The sequence below is a fragment of the Macaca thibetana genome, chromosome 7, assembly GCF_024542745.1.
Source record: "Macaca thibetana thibetana isolate TM-01 chromosome 7, ASM2454274v1, whole genome shotgun sequence".
In the NCBI taxonomy this organism is placed as follows: domain Eukaryota; kingdom Metazoa; phylum Chordata; class Mammalia; order Primates; family Cercopithecidae; genus Macaca; species Macaca thibetana.
The window spans coordinates 28,769,726-28,790,526 of record NC_065584.1 but is presented as its reverse complement, the minus strand read 5'-3'; the positions used below and the strand labels follow the sequence as shown (position 1 = coordinate 28,790,526).

Sequence of the window (20,801 nt, the reverse complement as noted above, 5' to 3'; positions counted from 1 at the left end):
CCAAAAGATAGGGGAACCTTTCTGTGGGGGGATACCAGAGTTGTTTGCTGAGAAAATACAAGTCGCAGAATTATCTCTATCAAATCACTAAATAAATGAACACACAAACAATCAATTAGAAATAAACCTAGAGGTAACAGGGTTAGTGTCTAGACTTGTTGCCATGAATTATCTAAAATGTCCAGCTTTCAACAAAAAATTATGAGAATGCAAATAAACAGGAAGTGTTACCCATACACCGAAATAAATGCAGGCAATAGAAACTGCCTTTGAGCAGGCTTATATATTGGACTTAATAGACAAAGCATATGTTCAAACAACTAAAGGAAATTATGCTTAAAGAATTAAAGGAAAATGAGAACAATTATTCATCAAGTAGATAATAAAATAATAAAAATTGTAATATATATTGTATATATCTATTCATCTATCTTCCAATAGAAATTTTAGAGTTGAAAAGCACAAAAACCTAAATGAAAAATTCACTAGAGGAGCTCAATAGTAGATTAGAGTTGGCATAAGATAGAATAATTGTATTAGTCTGTTCTCACACTGGTGATAAAGACATACCCGAGACTGGGTGATTTATAAAGAAAAAGAGGTTTAATGAACTCACAATTCCACGTGACTGGGATGCCTCACAATCATGTTGGAAGGTGAAAGCCGTCTCTTACGTGGTGGCAGACAAGAGAGAAAATGAGAGCCAGGCAAAAGGGGTTTCCTCTTATAAAGGCATCAGATCTTGTGAGACTTATTCAGTATGATGAGTAGAGTAGGGGGGAAACTGCCCCCATGATTCAATTATCTCCCACCAGGTCCCTTCTACAAGATGTGGGAATTATGACAGCTACAATTCAAGATGAGATTTGAGTAGAAACACAGCCAAACCATATCATTCCACCCTGGCCCCTCTCAGATCTTATGTCCTCACATTTCAAAACCAATCATGCTTTCCCAACAGTCCCCCAAAGTCTTAACTTATTTCAGCATTAACTCGAAAGTCCACAGTCCAAAGTCTCATCTGAGCCAAGGCAAGTCTCTTCTGCCTATGAGCCTATAAAATCAAAAGCAAGTTAGTTACTTCCTAAATACAATCAGGGTACAGGCATTGGGTAAATATAGCCATTCCAAAGGGGAGAAATTGGCCATAACAAAGGGGCTACAGGCTCCATTCAAGTCCTGAATCCAGTAAGTCGGTCATTAAACCTTAAAGTTCCAAAATGATCTCCTTTGACTCTATGTCTCACATCCAGATAATGCCGATGCAAGAGGTGGGTTCCCATGGCCTTGGGCAGCTCCAGCCCTGTGGCTTTGCAGGGTACAACTCCCCTCCTGACTGCTTTCATGGGCTAGTTTTGAGTGTGTGTGGCTTTTCTAGGTGCCCAGTGCAAGCTGTGGGTGGATTTACCATTCTGAGGTCTGGAGGATGTGGCCTTCTTCTCACAGCTCCACTAGGCAGTGCCCCGGTGGGGACTCTGTGTGGGGACTCACACCCCACATTTCCCTTTGGCACTGCCCTAGCAGAGGCTGTCCATGAGGGCTCTGCCCCTGGAGCCCATCTCTGCCTAGACATCCAGCCATTTCTATACATCCTCTGAAATCTAGGTGGAAAGAAAAGTTAATGAAAATAAATGAACGAAGCCTTGAAGAAATATGGGCACCATTAAGTGTACCAACCTATGTCTAGTAGGACAACCAAAGAACAGGAGAGAGAGAAAGGGACTGAAAAAATATTAAAATAATTACGGGAGAAAACTTTTCAATTTTAATGAAAAACACTTATTTACACAGACAAGAAGCTCAGTGGATTCTGCATAAAATAAACACAAAAAGATCCACATCCAGACGCATTACAATCAAAATGTTAAAAGCCAAAGATAAAGAGGAAACCTGGAAAGCAGCAAGAGAAAAAAAATGACTCATCATTTACAAGGGCACCACAGTAAGATTAACAGAGCTGACATCTCTTCAGAAACAAAGGAGGCCAAAGGCAATGGGGATGGCATTCAATGGGCTGAAAGAAAAGTAACTGTCTCCAGTCAAGAATTCTATATCCAGCAAAACTGTGCTTCAAAAATGAAGATAAAATTCACACAGTCCTAGATAAACAAAAACAGAAAATTCATTACTAGCACACTTACCGTACAAGAACTGCTAAAAGGACTTCAGGCTGAAAGAAAGTGACAGCAGACAGTAATTTGAATTTACATAAAAAAAAAAGGGCTCTGTAAAGGTAATTAGGTAGGTAATGACAAAACACAGTATAATTATACATTTTTTCTTATCTAATTCTAAAAGCAATCACATAAACAGTATCTATAAAATAGTATTGTAATGCCTATAATATATAGAATTGTAATATATTTGACAATAAAACATGAATGAAGCTCTACTGGAAAAAGGAAGTGACAGAAGGTGGTAAGTAGAATACACAGGAAGAAATGAAGAGAGTCAAAGATGATAAATAATAAGCTTTATTTAAAAAGTCTCTATGTATTTGAGCTCTCTTTTTCTTTTCTCTTAGCTTCTTAAAAGAGACATAAGTTGGCTGGGCAGAGTGGCTCATGCCTGTAATCCCAGCACTTTGGAAGGCCGAAGTGGGTGGATCTCGAACTCCTGGAGGTCAGGAGTTCGAGACCAGCCTGGCCAACATGGCGAAACCCTGTCTCTACTAAAAATACAAAAATTTACTGGGTGTGGTAGCAGGCATTTGTAATCCTAGCTACTCAGGAGGCTGAGGCAGGAGAATCTCGAACCAGGAAGGCAGAGGTTGCAGTGAGCTGATATCAGGCCACTGCACTACAGCCCGGAGGACAAGAGTGAAACTCTGTCTCAAAAAAAGAAAGATATAAGTTTTTATAAAGGAATTATGACAATGTATCATTTGGTTTGTAATATATATAGACACGTGAATAAGAGAACAAAAAGAGTGGAAGGGAAGAGAGCTATATCTATGAGTAAACTTTCTTTGTCTTACTGGAGTTGAATTAGTATAAAAATGAAGTAGATTCTGGTAAATTAACATGTATATTGTAAGCCCTAGAGCAACCAATAAGAAAGTATCACAAAAACATAGTTAAAATTATTAAAAGAATTAAAATAGTATGCTTGGAAGTATTCACTTGAGACAAAAGGAGATAATAAAAGAAAAAAAGAGGAACAAGATAGAATAACTAAGTACCATTAGGTAGGCATCCCATGATGTGGTCTCTCAATACTCAATAATCTGATTGATTTAAGATTGAATGACATTTTATTAGGCTCATTTCTTCCCTAAAATTAATATTCTATTCATGGCTCTCCTTGTGTTTAAAATTTTTTAGAAAATTAATATGAATCCATATAACATTTTGTTTCAGTTGACTCCTATATTAAATTTACTGCTTCATCATTCTCCTCTTAAAGATATTACTTATAGAACACATTCACAGAAATGCACAAAGATACACATTGAGATACACACTTTATTTTGTATCATTAGTTGTTTAACTACATGCTTACCTGGTATTTATTCTCTGATGCTACCAATATTGATATAAGGATGCATTAATTTATATGTATGTTCTGGCCCTACACATATCTAGAGGAAAAAAGCAGCCATTGATTTTGAAATGTATTTCAGTGGGATGCATCAAAGCAACCATTTCATGGCTCACTTCGTATCCTAATATCTCTTAAAGAAGAGTGTGTTTGTATGTAGAAGTAGGTGCATACTAATGATTAATGGTGCTCACAATTACACAGAGAGCATGGCATATCCATATAGAGCAATATGTTTAGAAATATATGTTTATACAATTTTGTATATTTATAATATATGACTTTAATGAATGGCGTGTTTGTATATGTGTGCACATACACACACAAGAACTATCATGAAGCGTCATGGACGTGCTTTGGTGCTTGGAAACATGGGTGTGCTCTAGGCACTATGACAACTTGGCAGGACTGCTAAGTATACAGCTGGGAGAATCAGACTGCCTGCATGCAACTCCCAGCTCTGCCATTTATTAGACATGTTACTTGATATCTAGAAAATGTGATAGTGCTTCATGGTGTTCTTGAAAATTAAATGACTTCTTAATGCATATAAAGTCCTAGAAAGCACCAGGCAAATAGTAAATGCTCAATTTTAGGTATCATTCTTGATCTTCTTTTGATTCTGCCCTTCCAGGAGATAAAAGATTTGTTTTATTTTGTTTCATATCTGGATCATGTGTTAAATTTAGATTGCTTCCAACCTAAGAAGAGATCTTCATAATATGTCTTATTGTAATAATGTTTGCAACTGTCACACTTTTATCTGTAATCCCTTTACAGTTTACAAATTGTAATGTGCAGCTATTAGCATGTTATGAGTTTTACCTGGGAGATGGCTGATTTTCAGGCATATCATAAGTGCATTTATATTACTTTTCATGGATCTTTTGTGTGGTATCTAAACAGGGTAAGGGTATGATAATAACACAGTATTTTGGGACCCTTCCATGTGGTCTGCCTGACTCTTGTTTCTTCCTGTTTCAGTTCTTTCTAGATATGAGGGTAGGGGTGTTTTTCTCTTTTGTTCACTATTATGTCTATCACCTAGAATTGTGCCTGGCAATCAGTAAGCACAGAAGTATATATTATTGTATCTCATAATCTAAAACCATTTACTTACTTTCCAGTAGATGCCCAAGTTCTTTGATTTTATTCTGGTCTCAAACTACCTTACATAATAACCATTTTAAAAAATACGTGTCTGATGCTGTATTAACCTGTTTTCACACTGCTGTCAAGAAATACTTGAGGCCGGGCACGTGGGCTCACGCCTGTAATCCCAGCACTTTGGGAGGCCAAGCTGGGTCAAGAGATCATGAGATTGAGGCCATCCTGGCTAACACGGTGAAACCCCGTCTCTACTAAAAATAAAAAAGAAATTAGCTGGGCATGGTGGTGGGCACCTGTAGTCCCAGCTACTTGGGAGGCTGAAGCAGGAGAATGGCATGAACCTGGGAGGCAGAGCTTGTAGTGAGCCGGGATCGCGCCACTGCACTCCAGCCTGGATGACAGAGTGAGACTCCATCTCAAAAAAAGGAAAACAATTACATGAGACTGGTAATTTATAAAGGAAAGAAGTTTAATTGACTCACAGTTCTGCAAGGCTTGGGAGGCCTCAGGAAACTTACAATTGTGATGGAAAGGGAAGCTGGCATCTTTTTCACAAGGCGGCAGGAGAGAAAAGAGCACATGAAGGGAGGAACTGTCAAACACAATACCATCAGATATTGTGAGAACTCATGAGAACAAGATGGGGGAAACCACCCCCATGATCCAATCATCTCCCACTAGGCCCCTCCTTCGACACATGGGGATTATGAAAATTACAATTTGAGATGAGACTTGGGTAGGGACACAGAGCCAAACCACATCAGATGCTTCTGTTAAATTGAATAGTTTGTCATAATCTGAGCATCCTCCTTCTTTCTTTCCTTTGTGTCTGTAGAGATACTACCTGCTCTACCTGTTGAAAATGGTGCCATTGCTTCTTTCATTACAAGCCCTACCCATCCACCAAGACCAGCACAGACTCTATCCTGTTTACCTTAATCGCCTTCCTCCTTCAGCTCCCCTCCTGTGAATGTTACTTGCTTTATATTTATTTCCTGTGTCATTTAACCACTTGTATGTTCTAGTACAGTTACTTGTGAATTCTATATCTGCCTTTGGAACAGGAACCTTGTCTGTTTCACCATTGTATTCTCCATAGTGCATGTAGGTAGCAAATATTTGACAAAAGCAAATATTTAATGAAGACCCACTCAATGATACTGAACCCAATGACCGGTTTGCTTCCTAGGAATATGAGTGATATTCTCTTCCTGTGTTTTCTAAAAAGATTTGCCTAGTGAATGTTTAAACAAATTCACATGTCGAACATCATAGTATTTCATAATAGTCCCTGGACTTGGTATCAGATATACTGAGTCAAATCCAGGGAGGCTGTGTGACTTTAGGATGATAACATACCTCTTTAAGAGTCTTGGTTTTCTTGTCTGAAAGTAGGAATAATAGAATCACACTATAGCATTAATTGAGGTAACATATTGTTGGGGGAGGTCTGGAGGGGATCCTAACCAAAGTGCTTAGACTGAGGAAGGTATCAAATAAAAGTGAGTTTTCAGCCAGGCGTAGTGGCTCATGCCTGTAATCCCAGCACTTTGGGAGGCCAAGGTAGGTGGATTGTTTGAGGTCAGGAGTTCAAGACCAGCCTGGCCAACATGGCGAAACCCCATCTCTACAAAATATCCAAAAATCAGCTGGGCATGGTGGCATGTGCCTGTAATCCCAGCTACTCAGTAGGCTGAGGCAGGAGAATTGCTTGAACCAGGGAGGCAGAGGCTGCAGTGAGCCAAGATTGCACTGCACTCCAGCCTAGTCAACAGAGTAAGACTCTGTCTCAAAAAAAAAAATAATAATAATAATAATAATTGAGTTTTCCTCTTTCCCTATTTGAATAAAATAAAATGAGTTTTTCAAGGGTGTCATTAGCTTTCTATTATTGTTCTAGCTCTGCTTCTATCAGATATTCTTTGAATGGGCCAAACTCTTACAATGGCTGGACACTGGGGATGTTATGATGCCAGACTATGCTGTTACTTTTTCCTTCCTTTAAAAGCTCTCTGGTAAATATCGATTTGTCTGCTCTCGTGGTTATATACTGCTGCTCTCCTCCTCTTCTTCATGGAATAGAGGGATTCTAAGTTTTGCTATATGTACTTGTGTTTTATCTATAGCATACAGAATTGCGAAGAATACTATCTGTGGGGGCATTTTCACTTTTTCAAAATATCTTCATATCCATTATTTAATTTGGTATCCTTCACAAGTCTGTGAACCTGGTAGGGCAGGTACCAGTGTCATCATAATCCCCTTACAAATGAGGAAATAGAGCCTCAGAGTTTAAGTGATCTGCCCAGGGTCACATAGATAAAAAGGGGGCAACAACAAGGGTTCATCAAACACAAGTCACTAGGCTACAAATCTGGCACCCTCTCTACTCTGCTTAGCCTGAAAGCAAAGGGGTATTTGGCAACTGTAACATCCGTCATCCTAACGATCTTCTCCATTCTTCTTTGGCAGAGGCATCCATCCTGAGTTATGATGGTAGCATGTACATGAAGATCATCATGCCCATGGTCATGCATACTGAGGCAGAGGATGTGTCCTTCCGCTTCATGTCCCAGCGAGCTTATGGGCTGCTGGTGGCTACGACCTCCAGGGACTCTGCCGACACCCTGCGTCTGGAGCTGGATGGGGGGCGTGTCAAGCTCATGGTTAACTTAGGTATCGTATGAAGTACCCTCTGCCACTCTGTTTGGGCTTGTCTTCCCTTTCTTTTCTGATTTTCATTGGTTTGATTGAATTCTTTGTTTGTTTCTTGAAAGTTAGCTGCTCACCTCTTGTTTAATAGACCAAGGATAAACCCAACAGCAACAAACACCTCCTTGTTTCTGCATGAGGTTTTGATGTCAATTTCTGGTTTCTGACAGTGGTGATTTCTTTACTAGATTATTTGTTTTCTAAGTTTCCTTTCTTGGTTTTTTGGAATCGTTTAGCTTTGTGTAAAACACGCTACTTTGGTCCATCTTTTGATCAATCATATTCCCATAAGTCCAACTCCTCCGTCACCACTCAAAACAGTCAAAGCTCAGGACAGGGACAGGGCAGGAAGTGGAGGCAAAATGTGGATGGTGGGGTTGTAGGAAATTAAACTATGTGGGTAGAGTGAGAAGTACATTGTTTCTAGCTCCACAGTTACTATGCAAATGGAGAATTCTGGTGGCCTTGATGACACTGATATCTCCTTTGACTTTCTCCTAGAGGGAGGACAAATCAATTGTTGGTCCCTTGGAAAATAATGCCCTAAGTTGAGAGTCTGTGACACGTGAAGGAAAATGTGACTCCTGATACCTATACCAATTTTTCTTCTTGAGATTCTTAACCATCACTCAGCATCCCCTTGTGCAAAGATTGTTACCTCGTACTGTCACTCACTAATAACTCTCTTCTCCTCATATAACACATATCTATTTTACCTCAGAGTTGAAAAATTGTGACTTCAAAGTTGTAGCTTTATCGGAATAGGATTTTCTCTTTCGTTGTAATTACCTATAACAAAATCTTTGGAAATTTTCCTTTTTATGGCCTCATATTCTCTTCTGCTATTGACCTTTACTGAATTCTAATTGATATTCTATAGAGATTGGGGTCCTCTTAGTTTTTGGCAAGAAAAAATAAACCTCTCCATTTCTGCTGTTTCTAATCAGCAGAAAGTCAATACCCAGCATTGATAAGATTAGTGAGATAGCTGGGTCCAGACTTTCTAAGCTAGTGAATTTATTTGGGTATGTAGAATATGTTTGAATATAGCGATACCTTATAAAGATTTCAGTGAAATGGTTTGTCAGAGCCATGGAGAAAAAATGATGAACAAATGTACCAGATGTGAGATCATATGTAGGCCTAGATGTCCTGGTGGGAAGGTGGGGTTTTTGAATCCATTCCAATCTTATCTACTGTCAGGTTAACTGGACATACTTGGAAAATGCCTACACCATAAACCTAAAATCTCTGGGACACAAAGGACTGTTTTGAGCAGTGACTTCTTTAGTTACGTCTTTTTTTTCTTCTAGTTTGCAGTGTTTACAATACTGTGCCCTTTTTCTTGTCCAACTTCATTTGACTTCTGTTGTCAGTGTGTCTCTTGGTTTTTCTTTTGTTTGTGTATGTGTGTGTTTGGTCATTTTAGGTTATATTTTTTTCTTTTGCTGGATCTTTTTGTGTGCGTGTGTTCCTGAGTTTCCAATCCTCCCTGCCATCAACCATGGTAAATCAAAAGATGGTATTCAACCCTTCAAAGGCCCAAAGCCTGCGGCCCGCATAGCAAACAGCCTTGAGAACAGAGTGTACTGAGCAGCCTACAGAGACTGGCATACCCCTGACCCTACTACCTTCCATCCCTGCAACATCCTCCCCACCTTAAATCAATGTAAGAGTGTGTTACCTAAAACCAACAGCCAGCAGCTGATTATTTCCTTCTCAGAAAAAACAACAGAAGAAATAAACAGAACCAAATGCCACCCCCTAACTAGCTCACTGAAAAAGATGATGAAGACAATTTTTATCTTTGGATCTATTTCAAAGTCAGAGAGAGACAAACATATGAGAATGATTCAGCCCCACGGGATCCTGAGGGAGTGCACACTGTGTCATTCAACACACATTTTTTCCCCGTTAGATGTTGTCTAGTTGAGATTAGAGTGTCAACTTTGACAGCTCTCACATCTTAGAAGGAAAAACTGGGGTCAGTGGGGGTAGAAATAAAAGGGTATGAGAAATAAGGAAATAAGTGTACAGATTCTCATCCTCTCTCTCTCACACACACTCATACACCTTGAGTTAGTCATATATCCCATATGCATTCCTAGAAGCATTATTTTTGTATTTTAAACTCTAGCCAAAATCTGGAAGATGTGCTTTTCCAATAGACTTTGCTTTGTTGTTGTTGTTGTTGTTGCAATTTCAATCTAGCTCCTGCTGAGTTGAACCATCTCAGGCAAAAGAGAAGTAGCCCCTCTGTAGAGGGCATTGTGCTTGTCCAGAAGCCACAGTTAATTTTTCTACCCCAAAGGATATGGTTCATCATAATTACTGGTTTGAATTTATTTAACTTTCTTTCCAACCTGACATGGAAAGCTGAACTTAAACTCTTACTCTTGTGTAGATGCAGCTCTTCCTATCTATGCCCTGTTGAAAGGTTTTCCTTCTGTCCCCTCCCCAAAATATACCCCTTTGTAAATATTTTCTTTTCTTTGTCATGAATTTATATTTCCTTTTTCTCAGTTATAGAAGAAAATGTCTCCAAGTAGAGTTTGCCTTCGCATGCATTCCACCAAAACTAAAGTCAGATGATCACTCAAGTAGAGTTTGCCTTTGCATGCATTCCACCAAAACTAAAGTCAGATGATCACTCAAGTAGAGTTTGCCTTCGCATGCATTCCACCAAAACTAAAGTCAGATGATCACTCAAGTAGTTTGCCTTCGCATGCATTCCACCAAAACTAAAGTCAGATGATCACTCAAGTAGAGTTTGCCTTCGCATGCATTCCACCAAAACTAAAGTCAGATGATCACTCAAGTAGAGTTTGCCTTCGCATGCATTCCACCAAAACTAAGGTCAGATGATCACTCAAGTAGAGTTTGCCTTCGCATGCATTCCACCAAAACTAAAGTCAGATGATCACTCAAGTAGAGTTTGCCTTTGCATGCATTCCACCAAAACTAAAGTCAGATGATCACTCAAGTAGAGTTTGCCTTTGCATGCATTCCACCAAAACTAAAGTCAGATGATAACTCAAGTGGAGTTTGCCTTTGCATGCATTCCACCAAAACTAATTTCAGATGATCTCTGTGCTCCTTCACTCTATTCAAGTTGTGCCTTTTTTCTAGCCCATGCACTGCACTAATAATATTTTAGTTTATTTCAAATTGATCACACATATGCACTCATAATTTAAAAGCCTAGTATATATTTCCCTGATGTAACATATCTTCCAAATGCACTCATGATTTAAAAGCCTAGTATATATTTACCTGATATAACATATCTTCCAAATGTTAAGGAGACTATGGTTTTCCAATGGCTTTGTCTTCTGCAGGCAGCCATATGTGGTGCTAATGGGTAGGAGAAATATCCTATAACTCAGCACAACTTTTAAAAAGTTGAGAGGTTGACTACTGATCAACCATATTTTGATCCTTCAGAATTATAAGCTATAACATTTTATTATTACAGCATATTTAAAGATTTTAAAGACCTTGTCTTATTTTAATCTCATGATCTCATGAGATTAATGATAATCTCTTGATAATTTTGTGAGATATATCAAGCAAATGTTTTTATGCTTACTTTTACAGATGTGTAGCACAGAGAGAAATATATGACTTTTCAAAGCTTACATAAAAAGTTGGAGGCAGAGCTGGAACCAGAACCCATGTCTCTAAACTGCTAGATCAGCCTGGGTTATTTGTTCCCTCCACAGATCAGCACTATGGGTCAATGATGTGTCAGTCTTAATGGCTTCCAATTGTTTTCACGATGGTCACCTTTGAAACACACACAGAAAGAATCTCCATTTTCCTCAGTGCCCAGTTTGAATTGAGCTGCACTAGAGAAAAGACAGTTGATATGGACAAAGCCTTTAAAAGATCCTTAGCAGAGTGCCAGGAGCCCTTCTTCAATGGCAGACTCTGAGGGAGTGGCATGCAGTTTGGTTAATTGCATTTGAATTCTCCAGATGTTCCCTCTCTGGAAATGTGGACTTGCTACTACTGTTTACCATATACATTATTGAAGACACACAGCTCTTAGAAACATTTACCTCTTCCATGCTCCACCCAAAGCTCAACAACGAGATAAACTTTCTTGGCCAGGCGCCTTAATCTGTTCTTACAGGCACTTATGCCTGTAATCCCAGCACTTTGGGAGGCCAAGGCAGTGGATCATGAGGTCAGGAGGCCAGCCTGGCCAACATGGTGAAACCTCATCTCTACTAAAATACAAAAATTACCCAGGCGTGGTGGTGCACGCCTGTGATCCCAGCTACTCGGGAGGCTGAGGCAGGAGAATCGCTTGAACACAGGAGGTGGAGGTTGCAGTGAGCTGAGATCTCACCATTGCACTCCAGCCTGGGCAATAGAGTGAGGTTCTGTCTCAAAAAAAAAAAAAAAAAAAAAAAGAAAGAAAAACTTTCTATCATTTACCATAATTAAAAAAAAATTAAAACAGGCAGCATACAAATACGAACACACACACATCAAAAGATATGCCAAGACTTAGGTGGACTTTTTTCAAGCAAAAAGTCTGGCTGCTACCAAAAGTAGATTTAAAGGAAATTGCCCTCCCAGCTCAGTTATTTGACTCATGTTTTTTATTAAAACAAAAAAAACCACATATATAAATGTGTATGTGTGTCTATATACACACGTACACACACACACACACATATATACACACACGCACACATGTATATATACACATACACATACACATTCAGTAACAAGAACACCCCCTCAGAGCCTATCAAGAAGGCTCTGGGATAGATTTTCCTTCTCAAACCACTTATTCTTCAGGTAAAATAACAAAGTAATTCTTCACATCAATATGTGAAGTAAACAAACAGTCTGCCATCTTGAAAGCGCCAAGCCCTCACATTGGTTTAAAGACCCCATCCACTTTACATGAAATCATTTGGGTGACCCAGAAAGATGAGCCCAAGCCAGCACCTCTCAGTAGGCCAGCTTCTCATCTAATAGTAAAATCCTCAGCTACACAGAAGCCGAAGACAAAACCCACTTGTTGTTTACAGGCCTTGGGATTGTTGTTTTAGGCTCACTCTTCCTCTCTCATAAGCATGCCCGTACATCAGTTTCCTCTCTCTCTTTAATATGTCAGGAAGGGACATTTCTCCATCTTTGGGTGATGGTAGTTGCAGTCAGTAGCTGAAGCCATCACCTCTTCCTCCCTCCCTGCCCTCCCTCCTTCCAGTCCTCACCAGGGGCATGGCCTCCTCTGTCTGGTGATCGTACCAGTTGCTCCAGGGCTGTTTGCTCCCACTTTTCTGTTGCGGTTGACGACACATGACAAACCTAACTGCACGAAACCAAACCCAGATTTTTCTCAAGAGATGTTCTTCTCGGGAACAAATAAGCATTCTGCCTCCTTCCTCAGGATAACTGGGTGCTATAAATCACTCCTCTCCAGATTTCACTTAGCTTCATTCTCCCCTTTATTCTTGCTCCTTTAAAATGATTCGCTTTGGGGAATTCAAATGGTGGCATCATCCTTCACAAGTCCTCTAAAAACCCAATAGTTTTTAGAGGAAGAAGAGTACTTTGTGACTATATTTTCCCCTCTACCTTTCTTCCTTTAAAAAACAAACAAACAAACAAACAAAAAACAAAAAAAAAAACCATCATTTTGCTTCTACCTTTTGGGGTACAACAGTAAACAAATCCTTATTGGAATTTTCACCATGGTAAACCAACCTTAGGCTGAACTGGGCAGCTTGGTAACAACTAACCTGAGACCTTTCTCCAACCTTTTCTGCCCAGTCCCCTATTACTGCCCACTGATTCTACTCAAGGACTTCTATGTTGTGTGTCCATGACTCCCAAGCAGAGATTAATACAGTGATAGATATGCTGATCTCTGGCACAGAATTCCTTGTCTGATTACTAGCTCTGGCCAGTTGGTCACTCTTTTCTTCCCTCCCTTTCCCATTTAAAAAAGTGAAACCAAAACCAAAAATTTTTCTCTCCTCAAGATGCAGAATCACAGAGTGAAATACTCAAGATGTCAAAGGTGCCGAGACCTCCTCCACACGTGCCTGTCTTGCCTTCTCCCTGAATGCTGAGGGCACTTGATTCAGTCTGAGCATTCAGGCAGGAAGACAGAGATGGGCTGCTCGAGGGGGTTGATCTGGAAGCCTTTGAATCCTAGCAATCAGATAACCCAATTCATTGTGATAACATCCTACAACTCCTTTGACCCTACACCCGACCCCACCTCTCTAAAATCTGGGATGGGTGTTTGTGCGGTTAGCTGTTTGCAAGTGGCCATTTTATGACAGGAAATGACCAGGTGGTGTTAACCCTTTCCTTACCTCTAAGGAAGATGGCAAGTCTGCCTATGCAAATTTCTGTAGCATTTGGGGCCCAACCTAAGGAGAGGGTGGAGGGAGTTTGGTTTTAGAAAAAGAGAAAGGGTTAAATACTTCACTGAGAAACTTCATGGGCAGAGTTTTAAAATGATACAGTGAGTCAGACTGGTGATATATCTTTGGAATACTAATACAAAAATTGTGTTAATGCTACTTTAAAAATGAATTTTAAGAAAATAAATTATAGGGGAAAATAGAATATAACCTGCATTTGGTGGGGGAATCATTGCCTAATTTTCCAAGTTTAACAAAATTAATATTTCGAAGTCCAGGTTTGAAATCCTTTATATAAATGAATAGCTTTTTTTGAAAAAAAAAAAAAAAAAAGAAAAAAAAGAAAACATGCTTGGTGTCTACTGTGGATATATATGTATACCAGTATATATCTCTATACATATGTGTATATATATGTGTGTGTGTGTATATATATATGTATCCAACTTTACTAATATACTGTACATATACACCCACCCTTAAACTTGTACATACTGTATATATATAAAATGGCCACATTTCTTACGTGTGTCTGTCCCCGGAAGGGTGGACTGATTGTTTTTGGATGTCTGCAGCTGTTACCTTGAAGGATGCAATTTCATCTTTCATTTATTTTTCCCCATCTAGACTGTATCAGGATAAACTGTAACTCCAGTAAGTTTTCCCTCAAGTTTCATTTTGTTCTTAAAAAAAAAAAAAAAAAAAAAACTGACTTTATTTTGTTTACTGTTTTATGAGCTGTTTTTTATTTGAATTATTTTTTTTTAACAATGGAGTTGGGGGGATCTAGGGCTAAGAAAATGGGGGGCTGGGTGAGGGTGAAGGGCTGAGTATGGTTTGGGGTGTGGTTTCTGAAGTGAGGGCGGGTCCTCTCTTCTTTCCTTGCATTTGCTCTATATGAAGAAAAGAAGGCAAGGGTACATGAATAATGAAATAATGAAAAATCAAGTTGAAATGATGATTTACTGTTTTGGGGAGGTAACTCTGAGAGTGAACAAAAAGCTTTAGGGCAACCAGTATGCACTTCTCCACTACCAAACACTTTAGAAAATAAAAGCATGGTTCTTGACCCACAGGTGGCTACCAACTCTGACATTTCTTTCCTGGTATTTATCACTGTTGGGAACTTCTAGCAGGGTGGGCAGATCACTGCTATTTGTGACAAGGCAACGCTTTAACCAAAGACTTGAGACACACTCTGTCTCTGCAAAAGGAAGAATTGCAGTATTATTTTCACCTTATGCCATTCAGATACCCTAGTTCTTAAATAAGGGTCCTAACAAGGCACAGGATGAAAACTACTCATGTATTTCTTCCTCTTCCTTAGAAGTAAACATTAACTTGAGTCAACATAGAAGGGGAATATGAAGATAAATAGGAAGAATAGGCACAAGAGAAAGAATAGGCCTAGATGATGAAAGGAAAAAAAAGAAGAAATATGCTTTGAGTACTATAGCATATTATATTAAGCTTATTAATACTAACTACTTTAACAAGCAATCCCAACATTATAATGGCTCAACAAAAGAAAGGTTTATTTCTTGTTCAGTCCAAGTCCAGTGCTAATTGGGCCGTTTTCCCAGACAGCTCTCTTCAAAGAGGTAATTCAGAGATCTAGGATCCTTCCATGAGATGGGTCCACCACCTTGGAGTTCTTTACTTCTGGCTGTATCCGCAGGGAAGAGAGACAGAGATCTTGGCTGGTTGTGCAGTAGGTTTTATTGCCTTGCCTGGAAGTAACAAACATCACTTCTATCTATATTTTGTTTGCTAGACATGACTCCATCCTACATGCAAAGGAAGCTGGGAAATGTAGTTGGCTAGTGCACCCAGAGGAAGAAACACTGGATTAGTTGAATATCTAGTACATGTCATTCTCCATAGTATCTCATCATTTTTTAAATTCTTTCCTCAATAGGGTCTTTCTTTAGGAACAAAAAGGAGAAATCCAACTTTTATATTTGGTTTTCTTGTTGATTCTATCGTAGTAAGTCTTTTATAGGTGCTAAACTTCTTTCTTGGTGGAAGATATAGGCGTGACAAACTAATACAGCCCAATTCTACTTTTTGGGGGGCAAATGTTCCATCTAAGTTAACACAAAAAGAAGAAATTTAAAATATCGACAGAAGCAACTGCTTACTAAATAGAGTGCTTTTCCTTGTCTTGGCATCTCTTACAGTTATTTTAAGCAATGCCCTATTTTCTGTGTTTAAATATTTCTAATTAGCCAGAAATTTGCCTGATATTTAGATCATTAAGAGCCTAATTGAAACATCCTTTCTCTCCAAAGCCTGGAGTTTTCAGTTCCTGTTTTTTTGGTTTGTTTGTTTTTTTTAAAGCAATTTTATTGAGATATAATTTTCATACCACTACATTTACCCATCATAAACCTACAGTTCAAAGACTATCATTAAACTTATAAAGTTGTCCAAACATCACCACAATAACATTTTAGAACATTTCCATCATCCCCAAGATTTCCTTTCTGCTCATTTGTAGCTAATCCCTGCTCCTACCCATGGTCCTAGGTAACTATTGGTGTGCTCTGTTCCAATAAATGTGCCTTTTTGGACATTTCATGTCAGTGGAATCAGATAAATTGTTATATAGTCATTTGTTTCTTCTTTAAAAATTTTTAATAGCATTTCTATGGAAATATTTTCTCTTTTCCTTTTACATTGGTTTTCAGAAGCAAATAAGGTGGAAACTCAGCATGAAGGTGGAAAGCCTTGTATCCAAAGCTACATCTAGCATCTTCTAGCTTCAGAGACTTATTTGGAGAACAGGGAACTGAGGCAGTTATTTAATCAGGATGTCAGGATTTGCTTTTGATGCTCTATCCACACTTTCTCAGGAAGTCAATCCCACATATTTCACATGATCAGCCATGGAAAATCATCATAAGACAACTTCCAGGATTATCTCTGTTGGGAAGACAGTGACACAGATGACAGCAGGTTTTCTTAATCTGATAAAATATTTTCTATTTACATCCACCAAAAACAGCATTGAGAGGAAAATATGTCAGCAACGTTATATTCCCAGCTTTGATCACAAAGTATAGAAAGAATATACCTTTCAATTGGAAAGATTTCAATTCAATACTGACATAAACAATCAAGATTAGATTTTGGAAATTATTTTTGAGATTTTCACAATAAACCTTTAATGTACTAAGAACATTAATTTTGTTGGAAATTTAATATCAGAGAAATAATACAGTGCTCACTGGTTGAACAGTGTTTGACTAGAAAAAACAAATGCACGTGGGTCTTTTAAACTAATTTAACACCTTTAGAGCTAAACAATGTAACCATGTATCTAGGGTTAGGTAGAGTCACAAAGCAAATATAGTACATTTTTTTCTGAAGCTAATTTTAATTGTTAATACGGAGTAAAAGTTTAAATTGAAACCAAACTGATATATTATGCAGAAGAATACAAATAAGCATAAATCTTTAAGAAAAAAAACATAAGAATTCAAAGACATTTCATTTTTTTGTGTGTGTGTGAATCTTCTCCACTTCCATCCCTGGTAGTATTGGCATTTGAGTGGAAAAGTTTGAGAAGACTATGCAATTAAATTTGGAGAGAAAGGGTATATGTGATTCAAATTTCTAAGCCCTTCATCTTATAGACTCCATGCCAGATTTCATAGCTTGACCTGTTACAGGATCTCAAGTTGTCTCTGTGATAGGTGTGCAGGTCCTTACTCTTATCTGATTTTCAACCATGAGAGTATTTGCACCCTGGGTTTGAGAGGGAAGAGGCTTTCCCTCAGCCTTACCTCTTGCTGTTATTTCAGTAGAAGTCATAGGGTACCTTGCTTAATTTTCAAAACAGAGCTTCTTTTTTTTTCCCCCTTGAAGGGAAATACTGAATTAAATTTGAATCAAGGTGGATTATAAGTTTGTGAACTTTTTCAGTCATTCTTTTTTAGAATGCCTGTCCTCTGAAAAGTCACTTGGGTAAAATACTGAATGACATCGGCTATTTTTTTTTCTCTGTTCATCTGCCATAAAATGTTGTTTGTTCTGGGAAATGGCTATTTCCAAGGCATTCTGTGATACTCTTTAATGGAGACAAGAGCGTGAAAAAGAAGGATGATCTTCCAGTATCAAGAGAAAACAATGGGCCATGAGAGAGAACAGTGATCTTGAGGGGAAAAAAAGCAGTTTTCTTCTAGCCTTCTTCCTTTTGACTTTGCTTCCTGGCCCTTTTGTCAGAGACTATGGCCCAGTTCCATGCCAAGTATTTCCTACCAAGAAGCAAAAACAATTTTCTAATCAGCTGTTCTTTCTCCCTTTCTTAACTTCTCTTTTTTTAATACTTTGTCTTTCCTCATATCTATGATATATTCATTATTATTCATTACAAATCCTACTACCCCTGCTTTCCAAATCCTCCAAGAATACCACACCATAAATTCCTCTCTAGTTACTATCAATAAACCTATATTAGAGAATGTGCAAATCAAGGTCTTTGGATGAATCAAGTTCATTGCTGAATTTTATTCATCTAGCAGGAATGTATTTAAAGACACTTAATAAATATAGTTCTAGCTTAGAATTTATTTTTAAATTGCAAAAGAACAACAGAGTTGGCAGCCATCATGGTGAATTGAACTCCAGGGTGACCTGGAACACTACTAAAGAAAACAGGGCTGGCTGGGTATGGGGGCTCACGCCTGTAATCCCAGCACTTTGGGAGGCCGAGGCAGGTGGATTATGAGGTCAAGAGATCGAGACCATCCTGGCCAACATGGTGAAACCCTATCTCTATTAAAAATACAAAAATTAGCCGGGTGTGGTGGTGCACACCTGTAGTCCCAGCTACTCGGGAGGCCGAGGCAGGAGAATTGCTTGAACCAGGGAGGCAGAGGTTGCAGTGTACCGAGATTGCACCACTGCACTGCAGCCTGGCGACCGAGCGAGACTCCATCTCAAAAAAAAACAAAAAACAAAAACAATAACAGAAAGAACCAGGGCTGTTTTCTGGGGAATTTCTGGAGGAAATGACCCATTCCTATGGCTCTAGTTCCATAAGGCTGGCAGTAACCTAAGAGACATGCAGTTCTGAAAACAGGTATGAACTGCTCATTGGTGTCATGAGTGTGCAAGTGAAAGTATGGAAAATGACTTTTTGTCTTTGACCTTGTCTGATTGTGCCTCTGCCCTGTGCTTTCCTAGTCACTATTTATTCTATCCCTTTCAAGCCATGTGCAGTATGAATGAATATAAAGAACTAATAATAATTAAATATATGTATAGCTTGAATGAATGTAGTAAACACATATTAATGAATTTCAACTTTTTCTTTCCTTTTCTATCTCTCTTTCCTCTCAAACGCTAATTCTTCTGTGTCGTGACCATCTTCATTATCTTTCTAAAATGGAGTGTATATGTGGCATGGGAATTGTGAGTTTGTGTATATGCCTGATTATTTAGGTATATGTAACAATGCCTCTCTCACTAATTACTTTGAACCTGAAGACTCACTAATTTATCTGTGACAAGGTTTATTTTTTCTTCTTAGACACAGAGGAGAAAGGAAATAGACTGCTGTACAAAAATATATTGATCTTAAGACACTCAAGTGCCACAGTAGATTATCTGTGTCAGAGAATAGCTTTGATGATCTAGTCTATTCCCTATATATGCTGATATCTTTGATTCATCATAGAGGTGCACAGTAATCTCAGAGATGTATGAAAATAATATCACAAGGATATGATATCTGAAAATTTTATCTCCCAGTGCTACTGGTGTTTGAGTATTTCTCCTCTTGGACTTGCTTGGATAATTTGTTTCTTTTTTTTTTTTTTTTCCCCACCTTTTCCCTTAGCTTCTCTGCCTTGAGTTTCTAAGCAGACTCCATTTCCAGTGCTTTGGAAAAGTCAACAGTATGTGGGTGGTTATTGCTTAATTTAGGCATAGTTTAGTGAGCTGCAGTTTGTTATACTGGACTTTATGGTTTTCTTCTCTTTTACTCTGTCTTTCCTCTCCATGGTACTAGAATATGTTATTTCATCTTTAGAAATGGTTTATCTGAGAATCTCAGAGCTGAATTGTTTAGCTCGTTCCTTTAACTCAGAAACTCTTGCCTCAGACCAGTAAGGAGGGCTGACTTCTTCACTACTAAAAGCCATTCTCAAAGGAAATTGTAGAACCCTTTTTGGTATCCATTTTAAAAGTCAAGTAATCATTACTGTCAGCTGTTTGCCTGGAGATGCCACTTATTAGAATCTTAGCAAAGATAGAAAAGCAAGAGCCTATGTATAATAAAGTATTCTCTGTCAACCTATAAGCAAGCTATAAGCGTTACACTTGAGAGTTTCTATCTTCATAACGCATATTTTTGCTGCTTTTGGTATGTTTTATATTTCTTGTAACACATAGAACACTTCAAGTGTAAGAATATTTATAGTATCAATAACAGCCAGATTTTAGTATGATAGTGGGATGCTTCCTAAAGAGATAACATTAAACACTTCTTAATAAATATTAATTCAGATTGGTTTTATTTTAAAATAGTTAATAAGATTATACATGGAACAAAAGGCAAAATAGTAAAAAATTCTTCCCACTCATCGTAGTCCTCAGACTCCTTTTCCCAAAGGCAACCAAATGTATCAGGGATTTTTGTATCTTCTTTCAGGAATAGCCTATGAGTGAGTATACAACGTATAATTATATCCACATCCTTCTTCTCTTTCTTCTCCTTGTCTTTTTGTTCCTCATCCTTCTTGACACAAATACCAACATATTTTTCCACATCTTACTTATTTTTCCACTTAAAATGTCTTAGAGACTATTCCATATAAGAATATACAGGTTTGTTTTATTCCTTCTAATGGCCACATATCATTTCATTTTAGGGGAATACTATATTTTAGTAAATCAGCACCCTATATTTAAATTTTTCTCAACTTTTTCCTATTAAAAATGTAAGAAGTATATACTTTTGTTCATTAGTTAATGCATACATGTATAAGAAGGTCTATTGGATAAATTCCTAAAAGTAGAATTGCTGAGTCAAAAGAC

The 20,801-nt window shown here is 38.2% G+C and overlaps 2 protein-coding genes across 2 annotated transcripts in view; one reads left to right on the top strand and one right to left on the bottom strand.

Moving 5' to 3' along the window:
- The window catches only part of LOC126959123 (neurexin-3), a 792,314-nt gene that overhangs the window by 599,461 nt on the left and 172,052 nt on the right, over window positions 1–20,801 (top strand). The window contains exons 10-11 of the mRNA XM_050798071.1: window positions 7,123–7,326; window positions 14,385–14,411. Of these exons, the coding sequence (XP_050654028.1) occupies window positions 7,123–7,326; window positions 14,385–14,411 (231 nt within the window). The remainder of the gene's footprint in view (window positions 1–7,122; window positions 7,327–14,384; window positions 14,412–20,801) is intronic.
- SNW1 (SNW domain containing 1) overlaps window positions 1–20,801 on the bottom strand; it is a 1,184,582-nt gene that overhangs the window by 1,122,833 nt on the left and 40,948 nt on the right. The gene's annotated exons all lie outside the window — the stretch shown is intronic.